Raw genomic sequence first — 21,349 nt, forward strand, 5'->3', positions numbered from 1 at the left:
TTTTATATAAAAAAAATTCTTGTGTGATTTATTGGTTGAAATAAAAAATTGTTCACTTTTTCTGATAAACTTTGGGCGGGCGCAGTGGTTAGAACAGCAGCCTTGCAGCGCTGGAGTCCAGGGTTCAAACCCCAGCAAGGACAACATCTGCAAAGAGTTTGTATATTCTCCCCGTGTTTGCGTGGGTTTCCTCCGGGTACTCCGGTTTCCTCCCACATTCCAAAGACATACTGATAGGGAATTTAGATTGTGAGCCCCAATGGGGACAGTGATGATAATGTGTGCAAACTGTAAAGCGCTGCGGAATATGTTAGCGCTATATAAAAATAAAGATTATTATAAACGAGCACTGACTCAGCCTTTCTTCTTTATACAATGTAATTTTGAGTGGCTAACTTCACAATCTGCAATCTGCCTATAGATGCAAATAAACGCATCGTAATATATTTGGCTAAAAAATGGCTTGGAGAGTAGATCTATTATCTATAGATGCTAGCAGGCCTCTCACATCACTTTACTTCATTTCTATCAGACTCTGGTCCTTTCTATCACTGGTTCGCACACCCTCCATGCTCGTCAGCCTTTATATCTGGACACTCTGGGCTCAGTGCAATATTTCAGCCCTCACCCCATTACACTGATGCTGGACCATACCATTCAAGCATGCTTCACCCTTTGTGCACTCTTATTTCCTCACAGATGTGTGCACCTTCCTGTTTGAGCTGTAGCATTAGATGCTGTAATGTCTGGTACTGCTTGTACATGCACTCCCTGATCTGTAAAGTGTAGTCTTCTATGTTAGTATTGTGTTGTTATTTTCTCGAACATTCCATTTTTCAAGGTCAGAACCGGCCTCGTCTCCATTCATCATTCTTCTATTCCATCAGTTTCCTGCTATATTGTCAGGTACCACTAGGGGCGCGCTATACTACTACGTAAAATGAATGGCAGGTAAGCTCCGCCCAGTACTGTTCTACTGCGGCCATGTCAGCTGTGGGCAAGAAGCCCTCGGGTTGCGTGTGAGCGCAGTGTGAGCAGCTCTCGGTTGTGTCTCAGCCTTTGCTTGCGGAGCATAAAGCTCAGGCTTCTTGAATGTGGACTCTGTTGTGAAGAGCAGAACACTGCGCCGAAGCCGCGGGTGTTGTTTGCGCCGGTTACTAGGGAAACTTGCCCGTAAGAAATATGGCTGCCGGCACGTCCTTGACATGTGGTCGGTAGCCATGGCTGGGAGTGCACGCTGACCCGGCCATGTATGTAGCACGGCTGTGTGTGTGCGCCTGCAGGTACCGACGTGTCAGCCCGGACTGGCCAGCCGCGCTTTATGGCAGGTGCATGCTGGGACTTGTAGTACTATGCGTGGCTAGCCAGGGATAGCTTATTGTGTGCTGGGACTTGTAGTACTACATACATGGGGCATCTAGTGGTAATATCTTAGTGTGTGCTGGGACTTCTAGTACTACACACCTGGGGGCATCTAGTGATGAGCTCTTATTGTGTGCTGGGACTTGTAGTACTACATACATGGGGCATCTAGTGATAATATCTTAGTGTGTGCTGGGACTTGTAGTACTACATACCTGGGGCATCGAGTGATTAGCTCTTATTGTGTGCTGGGACTTTCTACATACCTGGGGCATCTTGTGATATCTTATTGCATGCTGGGACTTGTAGTACCTGGAATGTAGTGCTGACATTTATTGTATATACTGACCGATGTTGGTTGTCACACGGTCTCTGGCTCAGTGTATTTAGATCTTGTAGTTTCTCTGGTCACTGAAGAACAATTATAAACGTCATCATTTTTTATACTTTAGTTGATAAATACTTCAGGTTTATATAAAGACCCAATATTTTGGGCAGGTGTGTTTGCAAGTATGTCTGTATCAAGAATGTGTCTGTAGGCAGGAAAACACTGCATAAAAAGTGTTTGTTTGTTTTTTGCTGTGTTTTGAATGCTTTTTTTATGCATTTCCCCCCCCCCCATTCAATGGAATGGGTGTAAAACACTGAAAGGGTGTGTTCACACATTGCGTTTTTGAAACGAAAAAAAACAATCAATTTTTTTATTAAATTATTATTTCCACACGTATGAAAAACACTAATGACGCTCGGACCACAATCAGAATAATTGGTTAGTTTTTCCTGTATGTGAATGAGGCCTTACTCTGTGGCTCCGTCACTGTCCAGTTTGTGTGACAGTACAGACCACGATGCACGGACTGGTCCCGACCCGGATTGTCTCAACTTGGCCCTGTTTTATTCCACTTATAAGTTGGCCGTTTATTGTGTGATTTATTGTATTATTTGCCATTTGCGCACTACAATATTATTCCATTCTCCACAGCAGGTTACAGAGCAGGAGATTCCTATGTAAAGTGACAATGGGCTCAGAAATGCCCAAATCCATGAGAATGGCTTCTAGTCTGGTGGCCGATAAGAATCTTCTGCGGTGGGACTTGTCCCCGGAGGATATTCACAGCAGGACTGAGGAACTTATCACAAGGACTAAGAGCGTGTATGATGCAGTCGCTGCACTGGAGCTTGAGAAAGTCACATATGAAAACACTGTCAAAGTGTTAGCCAACCTGGAGCTGGAATACGCAGGTAATGGTCATCACGTTAAAGGGGGTTTCCACTAATTTTTAACATTTTCTGGAGGGTCAGAATCTGCTTACAAGAAAGAAACCATATTTGTCCTTGAAACCCCCCACGGCTATATCAGTGGTCTCTGCTGAATCTGGAAATGTTGATATCCCGACCACCATGCACCGGACCCTGCAGCCCATCTGGTCAGGTGTTCAGGATATCATCCATGCTGGTCGCGGAAGAGACCATAGGAGCCGCAGGTAAGTAATAATTACCTTATTCTTTGCTTTGTAGTAATCTCTAGTCTGCATAGAACTTTTAATATTCGCAGAAAAGCCCTTTATAGTGAGCTGAGGGCATCAGTGAGAACTCGAGGGGGTTTATAAGGGGTAATACACACACACACACACACACACACACACACACACACACACACACACACACACACACACACACACACACACACACACACACACTGCTCAAAAAAGTAAAGGAAACACTAAAATACCACATCCTAGATATCACTGAATGAAATATTCAAGTTGCAAATCTTTATTCATTACACTAGATGGTGGCCTGATTCTAACGCATCGGGTATTCTAGAATATGTATGAAGTTTTCAGAATAGTGCAATTTATACACAGGATTCGGCCGGCCAGGCGCGACCAATCAGTGAAGCCAGGGCCGGCTCCATGTTTTTGAGGGCCCCGGGCGAAAGAGTCTCAGTGGGCCCCCCTCCTTAACACATACCACGATTCTTGATGCACAGATACAGCAGAGAAATATAGCACCGTCAAGTAGCATATAACACAGCCCACGTAGTATATAGCACAGACACGTAGTATATTGCCCAGCCACGTAATGTCTTGCACAGCCACATAGTATATAGCACAGAGACGTAGTATATAACACAGCCCACATAGTATATAACACAGCCCACGTAGTATATAGCAATGTGGGCACCATATCCCTGTTAAAAAAAAGAATTAAAACTCTGCTATTAACCCTGTGTGACCAACTTTTTACTATTGATGCTGCCTATGCAAGGAGCAGTCAGCAACGCGGGATTTCCGTGACAGACAAACAGAAGGAAGTGCCCCTTAGACGATTATATATATATGTATATATATAAGAATTAATTATCCATTAGTATTCAAGTGAGCCCGTCTGGATCCTGGATGTGTACCCCAACGCGCGTTTCGCGTCTATGTATAACCGCTTCCTCAGGGGTAATTAATTCTTATATATTTTTACGTTTTGTGTGTTGTAAGGCACTTTTGTATGTATGGTAATACGGCTAGTACCATTACAAGCTGGTAATATTTACTTTGGTTGCCATGCATTAGATGTAATCCTCTATACATATATGGAGTTTATTGTTATCCATTGCCGCAACACATAACTTATACTATTACTGCATTTGTGTCCCGATCTGTGAACCTGGTGTATGTTGCACCTATGGACATAGTCACAATTTCACTTTTTATGATGTTTTCTCCATATGCGATATGTATGTGCTTTTATGCAAGTGGAACTTTCAAATAAACGTGTTGTAATGTTACTTTTTGGGCCATTTTTTTGACTGAGTACAGATAATGTATTAGATGTCACCTGCAGTCCTATGTAACACCACAGATATCACAGTGATAACTCTGAGAACAGATAATGTAGTAGATGTCACCTGCAGTCCTATGTAACACCAGAGATAGCAGTGATAACTCTGAGAACAGATAATGTAGATGTCACCTGCAGTCCTATGTAACAGCACCGATAGCCATAGCATTTCAGAGTAAGACTACGTTCACATGCAGCATTTTTTTCAGTTGCCAAAACCTTTTCTATTGGCAGTAAAAATGTTGCGTTGAAAACCCATTTTTCAGCTTGCTTTGTGGTGTTCTTAATCTTCCCACTTTTTCAGCTATTTTTGGAGTGAGGATGTTTGCTTTGTCTACAGTATTTAAGGCCTCATTCACATGTTCAGTATTTGGTCAGTATTTCACATCAGTATGTGTAAGCCAAAACCAGGAGGGTGATAAATACAGAAGTGGTGACGTGTTTCTCGTTATTCCACTGCTGTTTCTGAGTTACAAATACTGATGTGAAATACTGAACATGTGAACGAGACCTAATAGTTTAGTTCACCAAAACCACTTAAAAAATTGCAGCGAAAAATGCTGTTGCAATATCTACAGCTTTTTTATTCTGTCATTGCTTTCTACGGGTGAAAACGCACTGAAAGTGACACCCTGCAGATTTAAAAAGCGCTACAGTTCTGAAATCCAGTCAGAAAAGCGCCTGCAGTAGATTTCGGAACTCTCCTATGTTTTGCTGGCACTTTGAAAAGCAGCTTTTCACCATGTTCATATGCAGGATTTTTGCAGCTTTTTCTTCTGCAAATAAGTTTACAGCATTTTACAGCACAAGCAAAGCTGAGATTTTCAGAAATCTCCTGCACACCCTTTTATTTTCTCCTGACTGAATTTCACAACTGCAGCGTTTTTTAAATCTGCGACGTGTCACTTCTTTCGGCAATTTTTTTCACCCGTAGAAAGCAATGAAAAAGTTAAAAAAAAAAGTTGCAAATGTCGCAATGTTGTTTTTTACTGCGTTTTTGGTGAATAAAACTAACTTTATTAAACATGTACTGCAGAAAGTTGTCTCCACAAGAGAAATCTCACCCCTACAATGTATAGGCTGCGGTGATTCCGCACGGTTCAATGAACACACGCAGAATCACCTGTGTTCAATAGATGGCAGCACATTGGACACAGCACACGTCCACTGCATCCAAAGGGCTGCCATTTCCAGATCGTCTGCACATACCCTAAAAAATGGGTGTTTTGAAAGCGGTGTTCTTACTGCCAAGAGAGTAGGCTTTGGCTGCAAAAAAAATTGCACCAAAACCGCTGATTCCTATGCTCACCTGTACTGTGTGTATAGTTTACCCTTACTATTTCACGTGGGAATTCATTTATTTCTATATAATACCCTGATTCAGCAGACAATATTTCTGTCTTGTCATCCAGACAGTAGTGACAGGAGGTCGCCCTGACAGATTACAAGCAGTGATTTGGTAACTGTGGTCAGAGCCTATGCTGATCACTGCTGTATGTCACTGTGACACCTGATCCTACAGCAATCAGCACAGAGCTCTGGGACCACAGTCAGTAAATCACTGCACTGAGGGGTCTCAAGGGGGTTTGGGAGAGACATTCCGAAAAACAGGAATGCACAGCATTATTCACTGCTGTACACCCTCTGGGCACTTGATAAAGGGGCTGCAGACGCAGGGGGCCCCCTTTGTAGGTGGGGCCCCAGGCAGATGCCTGGTCTGCCTGCCCCAAACGCCGGCCCTGCTAATGGCAGTCAGGCTACCTTTGACGAGCCCATGGAGAGCTGTGCGGCCCTCCAAAGAAATGCCACCCCAACAACATTACTGACCCACTGCCAAACCGGTCATGCTGAAGGATATTGCCGGCGGCAGATTGATCTCCACGGCGTCTCCAGACTCTGTCACATGTGCTCAGTGTGAACCTGCTTTCATCTGTGAAGAGCACAGGTACCAGTGGTGAATTTGCCAATCCTGGTGTTCTGTGGCAAATGCCAATTGCCCTGCACGCAGTTGGGCTGTGAGCACAACCCCCTCTGTGGACGTTGGGCACTCAGACCATCCTCATGGAGTCGGTTTCTAACCCATTGTGCCAACACATGCACATTTGTGGCCTGCTGGAGGTCATTTTGCAGGGCTCTGGCAGTGCTCCTCCTGTTCCTCCTTGCACAAAGGCTGAGGTAGCGGTCCTGCTGCTGGGTTGTTGCCCTCCTACAGCCCCCTCCATGTCTCCTGGTGTACTGTCCCTGTCTCCTGGTAGCGCCTCCTGCCTCTGGACACTACGCTGACACAGCAAACCTTCTTGCCACAGCTCGCATTAATGATCCTGGATGAACTGCACTACCTGAGCCACTTGTGTGGGTTGTAGCGTCTGTCTCATGCTACCAGGAGTGTGAAAGCACAGCCAACATTCAAAAGTGATCAAAACATCAGCCAGAAAGCATTGGTACTGAGATGTGGTCTGTGGTCCCCACCTGCAGAACCACTCCTTTATTGAGGGTGTCTTGATAATTGCCAATAATTTGAAGTTTGATTTACTTGGAGTTATATTCTGTTGTTTAAGTGTTCCCTTTATTTTTTTGAGCAGTAGATATATATATAATATATTTTATGAACTTTACTCACCCTCCCCTGGTCCAGTGCTGAGTCTCGTCTGCATTTTTTACAGTCTTCTATTGTCTGCAGCTAATCAATGAGCTCTGCAGCTCATACCGTCAGACTCGGGCAGAGCATGAGCGGAGTTACTGGCTTCTATGCTGTCAATGTAATGTCAGCAGCACAGAATTGACTCTGGACCTGGGGAGGGTGAGTAAAGCTCTTTTGCTTTAAAAAGAAAATGTGCTGCTGGAGATGAGTTTTACGAAGCCAGGAAACCCCTTTCAAGAATCAGTTCCTAAGCGACAGATTTTGTTGCAGAAATTTTTGGAAACTAAAAATCGGAATGGGGTAGTTTCACATGAATGGGACAGATGCAGAAAGTTCCCTCTGCAAAAAAAATCTGCAGCAAATGCAAAACATGTCATAATAGCCTTAAAGGAAGTCTGTCCGCACAGAATGACGTTGAAACATTTATGTTTTTTCTGCTTTAAAAAATGAAGCTGAATGATTCCAGGGTGGTGTAAGAAATAAGGACCCCCCCAAAACTATACTCTCCTCCCAGACTGACACCACTCCTCCGCACTCGGCTCTGTCCCTGGCGCTGGGTTCCTGGCATCATGTGATAAATGTCTTCCTTAGTTGCTGTTGTCCGTTGGCACGTCACAGCCACAGTCCCACTAACCGTAACTTTCATTATGGTCTCTCAACAGTGGAGCGAAGCTTGTTAGATTTCCCCCAGCACGTGTCCCCTCGCAGGGAGGTGCGGATGGCCAGCACGCAGGCCGATAAAAGGCTGTCTGATTTTGATGTTGAAATGAATATGAGAGAAGACATATTTAGAAGAATTCTCCATTTTCACGTGAGTAAAGTATCCACACTCCTTGCAAAAGCGAAGAAGCTAGACGGATCCTGTGATTCAGCCACCTTCAGAGCAGAGCTTACAAGCTCCATAGCAAACGGCTTGTAAGCGCTGCACTGCAATCACTGGTGGTGTTCATGTTGTAAGACGAATGTAGCTTTGCTGCCATAGACTTGCAGTGCTAGTTGGGTACGGCTGCGGACTTGCCACCAGCGTGTGATTTTCCTGTTCCCTTACAGTCCAGTCGCAGAACGTTGCACGATTGTTTTTGTTCATGTCTTGTCTGAGAGACGCTGTCAGATGAGCCGCTGTGTATCCCTAACCGTAATGTTCCGCATACCTTGCCTTTAAGGATCATTCTCATGCGTCCTCTTTGGGCGTGCGCCGCTCCCCAACCTCTCGGCTTCCTGTGTGCTGGACGGACGTCTCGCTCCTTATCTGTACCGGCGCGCAGGACCGCTAATGCAGGCCACATCATGTGCTGCAGTCATCCGGTCACTGCTTGCAGTGCTCCATTTAGCAGAACATGGCCTGCAACCTAGACCTAAACACTTACTAATCCCTCCGTGGGTGAGAACAAAGAGGATTTATATTAAGATTATGCTTGCAAAGTTGATTGATTCTACAAGCATTTTGCTAATTTTAACAATTGATGTTGAAACAACCCCATTAACAAGACATGAATGAGCTAAAAACATCTTCAGTTTCTCACAAGGTCCTCATATCCAGAAGACCTGGACCCCAGCCTACTACTCGTTGCGTCTAACCTGACCTTAGATCACCATAAACCCCTGTAGGGACAGGTGTATACTGTCGGTGACCATACAGCAGCATGTATATATTGTTTCTAGAAAACACAAGACCCGGAAGAGCTGCAGCCGGAGGTGAGACGATACTTGGAGAAGTCAGTTCAGCTTGGAAGACGCAGTGGACTCCATCTTCCTCCAGAAGTACAGAGTGTGAGTATTACCAGAAATGTGTGTTTTCTGCACGTGAAAAATCTGGGCTTTTCGTTTTTGTTTTTTTTTCTGTCGTTGCTGAGCATAAAATACATTTATGGATGGCAACCAGATCATGGGTTTGACGTTCACCAAGGTGAAGGTTCTCCTGCTGTTGAACAAGACTGCCTCCTACTAAATATGTTGGGCCTCATTCAGACCTAAGTTTTTCTCCTACTGGCGTTATCTGCGTTTTTCACAGATAGCACACGGTCCTATGATGAGTTACGGGACTTTTCACATGTCCAGGTTTTTTTTTTTTTAGCAGACTGAGTGGTCTGTGCAAAATCGTGGAGAAATGTCCAATATTGATCCAAGTGTCAGATCAAAGTCGCCCATGCAAGTCTATGGATGCATGAAAAAATCGAGCGGCACTCGGAGGCCATATATGTGCTGTCTGTTTATCATGCACTGGTAGATGGGGGATAATCTGGAGAAACTTTTTTTTTTATTCTTATCAGAGAAAAACTGGTGAATCTTAGACCAAATTCTAAAGTTAGAAATTGCACATTGAATGACCACTGATGAGTCAGACCGATGTTCTCATACAAAAATATCATTGACCTCTGAATGGGCCCTTACATGCAGCTTACAATATAGAGATCACCTGTGCCACCTAGTGGCTCTTGTAGGATATGTTTCAGTGATGCCTTCTTTAAAGTATTATCCTTACAAAGATATATATATATATATAAATATATATATAAATCATTTTTTTTTTTTTTTTCTACTTACCGTATGTTGGTATCTGCTAATTTTGTGGGCTGTTGGAACTGTCTGACTTTCCATCTTCCTTCCTCATTGCATATAGTGAGTAAGAGGATATGGACATACCGTAAGTGGGGTGAATTTTCTATGTAGAATTTGGGGGAATCTATCAATTATACCTTTCTTGAATTTTTAAAGTATTTTTTTTGTTGTTTATTTTACCTAGGAGATAAAAAGCATGAAAAAAAAGATCAGTGAGCTAAGTATTGACTTCAACACAAATCTGACAGAGGACAACACGTGTCTCCTTTTCACTAAAGCGGACCTCGGTACGTCTGTTACTTCAGCAGCCTTACTGTATTTACAGTATTAATTGTGTGTAACTCTGAATTTTATAATCATCCACTGCTGATGATCTGTGCAGCAAGACCTGGATATTTACCAGTACACCATAAAAATGGTGCTGTTTCTAGAAAAACTGTAGACTGTTTTAATGATCCTAGGGAAGGTCTTATTTTTTTGTGCCATGACTTGGTCGTCGCTCCATCAGATTTAAAGGAAAAAAAAAAATTCTTCCTCTAGCAGTAGTGGTCGAGCATGCTCGGTGTTTATGCTTTTTTTTAATAGTTTGTAAGCGCTTATCTAAATCAGGCCTGATCACTGGAGCGCTCGATCTGGCCAAATTTAGTGCCACTCCAATAATGTAAAGGCAAAGGTTAACAGCACCCGAGAGGGCACGTTTCCAGCCAGTGGCACAACCATACTGTTGGTCTTAACTGTCAGTCTTCAGGAGCATACCGCTCCCAAAACACAGGAATGTATGACTTGTATCCTGCATTTGCACAAGTTTTATTTCTCTCTGAGCTAGTGGGTAGAGACTAGCTGCTACAATGTCTCCCATACCCAGTACACACAAATATGAAGGACTCTTATGGTTCTTTCTTGACGTAGCATCCTCAGAAGCAGCAGTAGCATGGTAGACATTACATAGCAGTATTGAGCAGTGTAACTGTGAAACAAGCACTGGGGTGAGTTAAAGGATATTCTTTACTGAGGCACAAGGTTTTTTTTGTTTTTTTTATTAACTTAAATGCTGATACTTTTAGGCTAAAAAATGTTTGCAATTGGGTGTAACTAATTAGCTTTCCCCTGCTTTGTTTCGCTGCACATTGCTGACTGCCGAGCAAGTTAACTAAGAAGCCTTCAGAGAGCTCATTCCGATGGGGAATTTGTAACTCTTTTATCTGTCTTTTTCTGAACTCTGTCAGCTGAATAATGACCACATCAAAGTTCTGTTCTTGAATGTGATCATAATGGGCATTGCTTTAAAAAAACAAACAACTCTGTGCAGTCCCAGGCCAAGCACTAGGGCACAAAGGTCAGCTTCTGTGTTTGCCCTCAATGATAAGTAAAAAAAAAATAAAAAAATGAAAAAGGACCTTTGCAAATTTAAAGCTGTGGGACGAGTTTACCTTCTTTTTCAGACATGGATCTGATCTTTTCCTTGATACTAGGGCCACCGATTCATCAAAATGATTGCCCCAGAATTCTGTTGTGATCCTTTTCAAAAGTCACAACGTTTTTTCACAACCATTGAGTTGCACAAAAATATAGCGACTTGTCGTTTTTGCGCCAGTTTTGCCAAGCTCCAACAAAATAGGTGCAGCGAGGCGTGACGAGCTGCGGCGTTCCTTATGCCAGAAATCTTACTCTAGTCAGTAACTGGAGTAAGATTTGCGGTGCAGCGTACGCCACTTGTCAGATGCTTTTGATTCATTGAGAGGCAAGAGCCTCTTATTGAATCAAGCGCCTCTGCCTCCAGCATGCCCCCTCATCAAGACTGGCATGAAAATTATATGCCGTTATTTGCAGAACTTGTATGGGCAAACATTAGTCATCTCCACGCGGTTAGCATTATATTTGTAACAATCTACAAATTCACTAACATTGGTCTGTGCCCTGGGTTATTTTGCAGAGGGTCTTCCTACTGACTTCATTGACAGCCTAGAAAAAACAGGCGGCAACAATTACAAAGTAACTCTCCAGTATCCACATTATTTTCCTATTGTTAAGAACTGCTCGGTTCCCGAAACTAGGAGGAAATTGGAAGCTGCTTTCAACAGTAGGTGTATGGAAGTGAGTACAATGTGTCTTAGCCATCATGTACATATCGTAATCATAGTAGTATTGCACACATAATTTAATTGATTTCTTAGACCAGGTGAGGCTGGCATATTTACTCTCAAAATCAACGTCAGAATCGCTCCATAATCCATCTTGACAGTACAATCCAGTCATGGTGGTGGTTTAGGTTGACTGTCAGGTTCTCTTTAAAGTGTTATTCCCACAATTAACAAAGCACAGTATCAGCATTTTTATTCTTAATATACAGACCAAGCCTGACATAAGCTTTCTTTTCAATCTTTTTGTGTTTTTTTTTTTTTTTTTTTTTTACATCTTCTTTTGTCCCTCTGTGCATGTAGAGAACTGAATGGGCAATCCTTTATCTGCTAAAATTGGGTTTCCTAGCAGCACCCTGCTTCTCTGTAGTGCTGCACAGCCCTCCCTCTGCTCTTCTATATAGATTACCTAGTTTCCACACCTTTTCCACTTCAGTTCTTGAGAAGTAGGACAAAGTGCATCATTGTCTTTCATATTACAGATCTAAAAATGAATATTTGTCATATGGATATTGTAATAGTGTATAATATGGATCTGCATATTCTTCCATGCACCTTGCTTCAAATGTTCCTCCAGTCAATGACTGGAGTAAGACTTCTGGTGATAAACACCATAGCTCATCATGAATAAGACTAATTAGATGAGCTGTGGCATCAAACCCTTGTCCTGCCCCAGCTCCGCTCATTTTGGTATGAAATGCCAAAAGTCGTAAGAGCAAAATTGCTTTGATGAATGGGGACCTTAGTTGATATTAGTACGACTAAGAGGTATGCAAACTTATGGCTTTAACTTTACATAGTGGAAGCATTAAAAAAAAAAAAACTAGAGTAAGAAACTGTTTACTAAGTGTTCAGATGTTTTGTATACAACATTTTATGCTGTGAAGTTTTCTTTCTTTTAGGAGAACACTAAAATACTTGAAGAACTGATTACCCTGCGGTCTAAACTGTCCGAGCTTCTGGGATACCGGACACATGCCGATTTTGTACTTGAATTGAACACTGCTAAAAACACGAGCAATGTATCTGGCTTTCTAGGTGAGTTGTGGGTATGTGATTTTCTAGAACCTTGGCTGTATATAATTTTAACAAATGTACAGGAAATATAAATATAGGCAAGAAGTTCTGTGCTGTTTTTTGAACCGTGTGGAAGAACAGTCATGTTCTGTTCTGTACATTGTTTACATCCAACCTCTGCTGGAGCTGCAAAAAGCTCGGTGTGGGTACCAGGTGTCGGACCCCCAATCTATTTACAACCTACTCTAAAGGCCCCTTATATATTTGATTAAAGTCAGCCAAACCCACCAATATCAGTGTGTTCTGGTGATAGTTTAATATATGTGGAATACTCCCGACTCTCTTGTTTATGTGCGGGAATTTAATTTTCAGTGCATGACACTTGGTATTTAGGAGAGAAGAATTGTGTGGTCGTGGCTTTCTCTGCTCTCCAGTATGAAAGCATATACAGTGGCTTGCAAAAGTATTCACCTCCATGTCATTTTTTGTGTTTTGCTCTCTCAGAACCTGGAATTTCACTGTTTTTTTTTTTTTTTCTTTGCGGGTTTGCAACAGTTCATGTAAAGAACGTGCCCACGTCTGTGAACATTTGGTTTTCTTTTTATTGTGAAACAAACAACAAATAGGACAAAATAACTGAAGACTTCAGTGTGCATAATTATTCAACCCCAAAAGCCAGTACTTTGTAGAGCTTCCTTTAGCGGCAATTACAGCTGCAAGTTGCTTTGGAGAAGTCTCCATGCGCTTTCCACTGAGATTTTTTTTCCATTCCTCAGGGAAAAATTGCTCCAGCTCCTTGAAGTTAGATGTTTTCCTCGATGAACAGCAATCTTCAAGTCTGACCACAGATTCTCAATTGAGCTTTGGTCTGGGCTTTGACAAGGCCACTCCAAAACATTTACACATTTCTCTATATTCTACTTGTGTTGCTTTAGCAGTATGCTCTGGGTCATTGTCTTGTTGGAAGGTGAACCTCTGTCCCAGTCTCAAATCCTTGACAGATTGAAATAGGTTTTGCTCAAGAATATCCCTGTATGTTGCACCATCCATCTTCCCCTCCACTTAAACTGTTTTTCCTGTCCATTCTGCTGAGAAACATCCCCACCGCATGATGCTTCTACCTCCATGTTTCACTGTGGGAATGGTGTTCTTGGGCTAATTACCTGTCTTGGTTTGGCGCCAGACATAGCATTTACCTTGGTGGCCAAAAAGTTCAATTTTGGTCTCATCTGACCACAGCACCTTCCTCCATACATTTGGGGACTCTCCCACATGTCTTTTGGCAAACTCAAAGCGAGACTTAGTTATGTGTAAGTAAAGGCTTTTTTCTGCCCACTCTTCCATAAAGGCCACCTCTATGGAGTGTATGGCTTATACTCCAGTCTCTGCTTGGGAACTCTGCAGCTCCTCCAGGGTTAACTTTGGTCTCTCTTTTTTTTTTTTTTTTTTTTATAACCCAACCCTGACCTGTTATTCTTAACAACTGTCACGGGTTTAACGCAACAGAAGGGTCAGAAGACCAAAGCGTCTGATTTCATGTACTCCTGCATTGATTAATATTATGGAGACGTGCTTCTAAACGGTGCAGGTATCGGCCTGCAGTGCACAGCTTAAACTATTTAGCTTAGAGTCTCTGAAGCTTCCTTGCTCGGATGATCTCAGCTGTGCACTTATGGCCTCTCCCCTCTGCTATATATATATACTCCTTCTGGCAATCTGGATTGCCAGTGTTAAGTCTTGTGCTCTCATATTGTGTTTATTGGAGGAGACTGTTGTTGATGCATTTGGAGTATTGTTCTGTGACTGTTTTTTGGAGTTTTTTGTCTGTCCTCTTCCTCTCCTATCCTGTCAATAAAAAATACTGGGGGTTACTCATTGCCTAGATTTTTCTCCCCAGTGTTCCCCTCTGTTATGTGTAAGTTCATATTTGTATGATTGGTATTTTTCCTTTATCCCTATATGTCCTTCCTTGTTTGTCTGGTTTGTGTATATTCATACACTATTATTCCCCACTTCTTTGGGTTGGGTAGGTGGACAGATATAGGGCTAATTCAGGCACACAGCAAGGTACGTGGCCCCGGCGTCTTCACCATCAGAAGTAATCCAGGTGGCAGAGATAGCTAGAGTGAGCCTAACGTGAGGGACAGGGAAGGAGCCCCTGGCCCCGGGTAATCTGACAACAGAGTCGTGACAATAACTTTGTCCCTGACTTTTTGGAGATCTTTTTGGTCTTCATGGTGTTGTTTGGTTAGTGGCGCCTCTTGCTTAATGGTGTTGCAGCCTCTGTGGCCTTTCAGAATAAGTGTGTGTATACTGACAGACCACATGACACTTAGATTGCACACAAGTGGACTTCCTTTCACTAAGAATGTGACTTACAAAGGTAATTACTTGGTACAGAAATTTTTAGGAGTTTCATAGCAAAAGGGGTGGATACATATGCACATGCCAATTTTTAGTTATTTGATCCCATTTAATTTATGCCTATATTTTTATCACTTCACTTCACCAACTTAGACTACCGTATTTTTCGCTTTGTAAGACGTACTTTTTTGCCCTCAAGTTTGGGGGAGAAATGGGGGTGCGTCTTACAAAGCGGATATACCGCTTACCGGTACCGTTGCAGGCTGGGATGAGGGGGTGTCCGCCGCTGCCCAGAGTGATGCTGGCGTTTCCGGTGCTGCGGGGTGCTCTGCCGACATTTTGTGAAAGGCCAAAGCCCCCCAGCAGTTCGTCCATGCTTTCCTGTTGGACGGACTTCGGGAAAATGGCCACCGGGAGGTGGAGCATGCGCAGATAGAGATCTTGGCACCAATGTCTGCACGGCCCCCCGCAGCACCGGAGACGTCAGCATCACCGGAGACACCCCTGCAGCACAGGAGCCCCCCACAGCACAGGACACCTGCACACCCCCTCATCCCAGCCTGCAGCAACGCTCCACTCCTGCCTCCTCCAGCAGCGATTCTGGGTCCCCGCTTCACCGCAGCCACCACCCCCGGTAAGCAATAAGACGCATGAATTATAAGAAGCACCACCAATTTATTAAAAGTTTTTTTCCTATTTTTCTCCTCAAAATTTGGCGAGCGTCTTACAAAGCGAAAAATATGGTATTTTCCTATCGCCACGACAGCACCCCTACGAGAGAGGGGATCCGCCCACCTTCCGGACAGGAACCTACAGGATTTAAAGGGGCGGTCCCCCTCATCACTCCAGTTTGGGTTCCTGTCCGGACGGCGGGAGCCTGCAGGCAGTCTTACCCGGGCCTCCATGCCTCTGCGCGGTGTCTTTAAGGAACGGCAGAATCGGGGGCTCGGAAGCAGCGTCGGGGGTGTTCTGCTTGCAGACCCCCCCCTCGTCTGGCCAAGTGGATCGCATCCCAGGAGTCGGGCAGTGCCATCCTGGTCCGCAGTTGAGCGCGGTGCACACCGGCGCTGGTGAACCCGGAAGTAGTTCTTACACTTCCGGGGTAAGCCGGGGGAGGAGCGCTGCAGCGTTGTAAAAGAGCGCCGCCTTTGGAACGATGCGTGCAGCTATGTCCTCAGTCGGGGACGCCGAGCACCCTCATGGAGAGGGAACGGAGCAGCGCAGTAAAAACGGTAGCGGCCGCTCAAGGAGAAGCAGCAGCAGCGTGGTACGGGGGCAATGTGCGAGCGCCCCAGCGTCACAATTGAATCCCACTCCTTCAGAATCGGTATTCACAAAGTCAGCCTTATGGTGAGTGTTAACAAAACTCCTGATGCTGATATGGTCTGTTATTTGTGCTTTGTTTTAGGGGAAAAAAAACAACTAAATCTAAGCACAAGCAATGTGCTCTATGCACGACTCCAATGCCTGACAGTTATACCAAAAGGCTTTGTCAGGCTTGCATATGTCAGACCTTAGAAGAGGAAGCTCCCCTCCGGTCATCAGACCTTAGAGCGGTCATCAGGGAGGAAATAAGCTATTCCCTTAAAAGCAGCCGCCAGGGAAGGTCGGGCAGGGACATATCTCCAGGATCTAGTCTGTCCCTGCAAGAAGGTGAATGTTCCCGCTCCTCATCTCCATCCTCCTCAGATGAAGAGGGAAGGCCTTGTTTCTCGGTGGATAACATGGACACGTTAGTTAAAGGAGTCCGAGCTACCATGGGTGTTACAGAGAACAAGGAACCAAGGTCCGCACAGGACATAATGTTTGCGGGCTTGTGCCAGAGGGGTCGTAAAGCATTCCCGGTTGTGGATACAGTTAAGACCCTTATAAAACGGGAATGGGATAAGCAGGATAAGGGTTTCCTGCCGTCATCAGCCAAAAAGGAGGTATCCCTTTGAAGACAGTGATCTGGCAGAATGGATAAAAGTCCCGAAAGTGGACACAGCGGTGGCTTCTACGTCTAAAGCCGGTACTTTGCCGCTGGAGGATGTGGGCCTTCTAAAAGATCCGTCGGATAGGAAGGCGGACATGTTTTTGAAAAAAGTATGGGAGTCATCTGCGGGGGCGTTCAAACCTGCCATCTCTAGCACAGGTACGGCTAGATCCGTTATGGTATGGATATCCCAGCTGGAGGAACAGCTGAAATCCAAGGTGCCCAGAGACAAGATGCTGAACTCCCTTTCGCAAATACGGGATGGTGTGGCGTATTTAGCGGATGCATCGGTGGATTCCTTAAAATTAGCAGCGAGATCGGCAGGTCTCTCAAATGCTGCTCGCCGAGCCCTATGGCTTAAGACCTGGAAAGGGGATGCCCAGGCGAGAGCTAAACTGTGTACGATTCCATGTAGGGGTGAGTACCTGTTTGGCCCGGTATTGGATGACATCCTAGCTAAAGCTGAGGATAGGAAGAAAGGTTTTCCTAAAACTTTCAATCCTACCTTTAGGAATACCTTCAGAAGACGCTTCCAATACCGAAGACCTTACCACAACCGAGACTGGGAACCAACAGACCCAAAAAAGAAAGGTTTGGACTTTAATGCCTGATCATCTTCCTCAAGAAGAAGAAGAAATTATCGCTAATAAAAATCTTCCAGTAGGGGGCAGGTTAAAATATTTCTATGCTCGGTGGGCTAAAATAACTGCAAGCAATTGGGTTTTAGGTATAATTAAGTCAGGGTTAAAATTAGAGTTCCGGGAAAAACCTTCTGATTTTTATATCTTGACTGCCCCCGATTCCTTACATCAACAAAAGGCCCTTGAGAAAGAGGTCCAAACGTTAATACGGAAGGAAGTTATAGTGGAGGTTCCAAAACATCAGCAGGGGAAAGGGTTCTATTCCCCTTTATTTTTAATCTCCAAACCAGATGGATCCTTTCGAACCATCATAAATTTACGGAGATTGAACAAACATCTACAATATCATGCCTTTAAAATGGAATCTATTAAAACGGCAACTAAACTTCTTTTTCCCAGATGTTATATGACAGTCCTGGATTTAAAAGATGCGTATTACCATCTGCCCATTCACCAGGATCATCAACAATTCCTCAGAATGGCGGTGCGCTTAAACGACCAGGTCAGACACTTTCAGTTTACTGCAATGCCGTTTGGTCTATCTATGGCACCGAGGGTGTTTACTAAGGTCATGGCGGAAGTAATGGCCTATGTCAGAGAACATGATACGTTAATTGTACCCTACTTGGATGACTTCCTGGTAGTGGGAAATTCGTTTTTTCAGTGTGGTTGTCGCCTAAATCATGTAATATCTTCCTTACAGGACTTGGGTTGGATAGTCAATATGGAAAAATCAAGATTGGAACCATCAATGACTCAGACTTTCCTAGCTATTCTGCTAAATTCGGAAGAGCAACTATGTTTCCTTCCGGAAGAGAAAAAGCAGAGGATTGTGCACAAAGTCAGTACGGTAACAAAAAAAACAGATCTGACTTTGAGAGACGCTATGTCCCTTCTGGGATCCCTAACGTCTTGCATACCAGCCATTCAGTGGGCTCAATTCCACACTCGGGTGTTGCAGGCCCAGGTCTTGAATGCAGAGAGCAGTCTTCAAGGGCAATTAAGCGAAAGACTCAGGCTGTCCGCCGCCACTCTACACAGTCTGAGATGGTGGTTAAACAAGCGACATTTAGGAAAAGGAGTACGCTGGAGTATAGTTCCAGACAACGTGGTTACAACCGATGCCAGTCCAATAGGATGGGGAGCTCATATAGGAGATGTTTGGACTCAAGGGCAATGGTCTCTCTTAGAGGCCCAAGAGTCCTCGAATTGGAAAGAGCTGATGGCAGTAAAAAAGGCCCTTCTCAGGTTGCTACCATCTCTGCAGGATTCACATGTAAGAGTCCAATCAGACAACACAACAGTAGTAGCGTATCTCAACCATCAAGGAGGTACAAGGTCAAGATCTCTAATGAACACCACCACAGACATATTCAACATAGCCGAAACCCACTTTCGCTCTCTGTCAGCCGTTCACATTCAAGGAGAGCTCAACACAGAGGCAGATTACCTCAGCCGTCATTCTCTGCATCAGGGAGAATGGGTTCTAAGTCGACGGGTGTTCAAATGGATAGTAGACCTATGGGGATTGCCCGTTCTAGACCTATTTGCAACGAGAAAGAACAGACAGACCAACAGGTTTGCTTCTCTTCGGGTGGCGGACAAGCCCTGTATAATAGACTCCCTTCAAATACACTGGGATTTCCCTCTGGCTTATGCGTTCCCCCCAATGTGTCTGATCCCTATAGTACTCAGGAAGATCAGGGAGGAGAGGGCGAGAGTGATCCTGATTGCCCCCTTTTGGCCCAGGAGGGCATGGTTCTCGTTACTCAGGACAATGTCTGTGACCGATCCCTGGGTATTGCCAGTCACTCCGGAGCTTCTTTCTCAGGGTCCATTCCGTTACCCCAATGTGGAATCCCTGCATCTGACGGCGTGGAATTTGAGAGGGAGTTATTGAGGAGAAGAGGGTTTTCAGAGGCGCTGATAGCTACCCTTTTAAATAGTCGGAAAGAGATTACTACCAAGATCTATGCTAAGACTTGGAAAAAGTTCCTTGCCTTCTACCAAAAACCCTTTTCGGGCAAGGTTCCAATTCCGGCTATTCTGGAGTTTTTACAGAAGGGCCGAGAATTGGGCTTGGCAGTAAATACCCTTAGAGTCCAAATTTCAGCTTTAGGGGCGTTATATAACAACGATGTGGCGGGAAATAGATGGGTTTCCCGATTTATTAGGGCCACTGAACGCAGTAACCCAGTGTATATTCCTAGATTACCCCCATGGGATTTAAATTTGGTTTTAGACGCCTTAACAGAACCCCCCTTTGAGCCATTAGATTCTGTCTCCATAAAAAATTTAACTTTAAAAACAGCCTTCCTGGTAGCCCTGACCTCTGCTAGGAGAGTGAGTGATTTACAAGCATTGTCAATTGATCCTCCTTATTTAATGGTCTTTCAAGATAGGGTAGTATTAAAACCGGACCCCGCATACCTACCAAAAGTAGCTTCTAAATTTCATAGAAGTCAAGAAATAGTTTTACCATCTTTCTGTGACAATCCGAATTCAGCAGATGAGCAGAAATATCACATGTTGGATGTTAGAAGAGCTTTATTAGAATACCTACACAAAACAGAACCATGGAGGCAGAGTAGGGCTCTGTTTGTTTCCTTTCAGAATCTAAGGAAGGGGGCGACTGTAACTAAGACGTCTATCGCCAGATGGATAAGAGATGCCATATATCTTGCTTATACGGCTAGAGGCCAGACACCACCAGATGGCATCAGGGCCCACTCCACTCGAGCCATGGCCTCATCCTGGGCGGAAAGAGCGGACATCTCCATAGACGTAATATGTAAGGCGGCAACGTGGTCATCTCCTTCCACCTTTTATAGACATTACCGTCTTGACCTATCATCAGAGGCCAATTTAGTTTTTGGCCGTTCAGTACTTAGTGCTGTAGTCCCTCCCAGGTGATTGATCTTTGAAAATCTCTCGTAGGGGTGCTGTCGTGGCGATAGGAAAACCGGTGTTTACGTACCGGTAATAGGATTTTACGGAGCCACGACAGCACCCACACATTTCCCCCCGTAGTTGATCACTGGTTTCTGCACCCTTTGGGAAAAGTGTGCCTTTTAAAAAATCACTCTTTAGAAGGTGATGGTATTTAGTAATGTTTAAGTATATATGTTTATGTACTAACTCAATGGCGGTGTCCCTTATACTCTGAAACACAAACTGGAGTGATGAGGGGGACCGCCTCTTTAAATCCTGTAGGTTCCTGTCCGGAAGGTGGGCGGATCCCCTCTCTCGTAGGGGTGCTGTCGTGGCTCCGTAAAATCCTATTACCGGTACGTAAACACCGGTTTAGTGCTGATGCATAACGCACAAATCGGATTACAAAAATATTTAAACACAAATTGTAATGTAGCAAAATAAAGTCGAGATGGGTGAATATTTTCGTAAGTCACTGTATCTATACGTTTACGTATATAGTGGAGAGAGAGCTGTTGGGCTAAACATCAGTCTAAGGTGTTTGGAGGCTTTTAAAGGGGTTGATCCCTTCCAGTAAATAAATATCCCTGGCTGCAGGTTAATATAAAGAAATATACCGTGCTGTATTGGCCTTTGCTGGGTCTACTGGTGAGTCTCTGTCTCAATCTGTGAAGTCTGTGCCTTTGAAGGGGTTGTTCCATCTACACTGCCAGAGCCACCGAGCTCACTGATTGACTTCCGTGCCAAGGCCAAAAACCAGGCACATTGGTGGAGACTCGCAACTGGACCTGAAGGAGGCAAGCACAGTGCTGGAACATTCATTTACTGAAAGGTAACAACCCCTTTTTAAGGAAAGGTCATCGTTATTGATGAATTGAGCAAA

General features: G+C 44.2%; 1 protein-coding gene across 4 annotated transcripts in view; it reads left to right on the forward strand.

Moving 5' to 3' along the window:
* Positions 1–999: 999 nt before the first annotated feature.
* The window catches only part of NLN (neurolysin), a 94,135-nt gene continuing 73,785 nt past the window's right edge, over positions 1,000–21,349 (forward strand). The window contains exons 1-7 of one of the 4 annotated variants that reach the window (XM_077286329.1): positions 1,000–1,030; positions 2,345–2,604; positions 7,504–7,652; positions 8,504–8,611; positions 9,585–9,687; positions 11,334–11,494; positions 12,441–12,576. In XM_077286329.1, coding sequence (XP_077142444.1) covers positions 2,382–2,604; positions 7,504–7,652; positions 8,504–8,611; positions 9,585–9,687; positions 11,334–11,494; positions 12,441–12,576 — 880 coding nt within the window. In that variant the 5' untranslated portion in view covers positions 1,000–1,030; positions 2,345–2,381. Of the gene's footprint in view, positions 1,031–1,108; positions 1,329–2,344; positions 2,605–7,503; positions 7,653–8,503; positions 8,612–9,584; positions 9,688–11,333; positions 11,495–12,440; positions 12,577–21,349 lie in introns of those variants that run through there. The other 3 variants (XM_077286306.1, XM_077286314.1, XM_077286321.1) reach the window with 3 other exon arrangements.

This window comes from Ranitomeya variabilis, chromosome 1 (genome assembly GCF_051348905.1).
Source record: "Ranitomeya variabilis isolate aRanVar5 chromosome 1, aRanVar5.hap1, whole genome shotgun sequence".
Taxonomy (NCBI): domain Eukaryota; kingdom Metazoa; phylum Chordata; class Amphibia; order Anura; family Dendrobatidae; genus Ranitomeya; species Ranitomeya variabilis.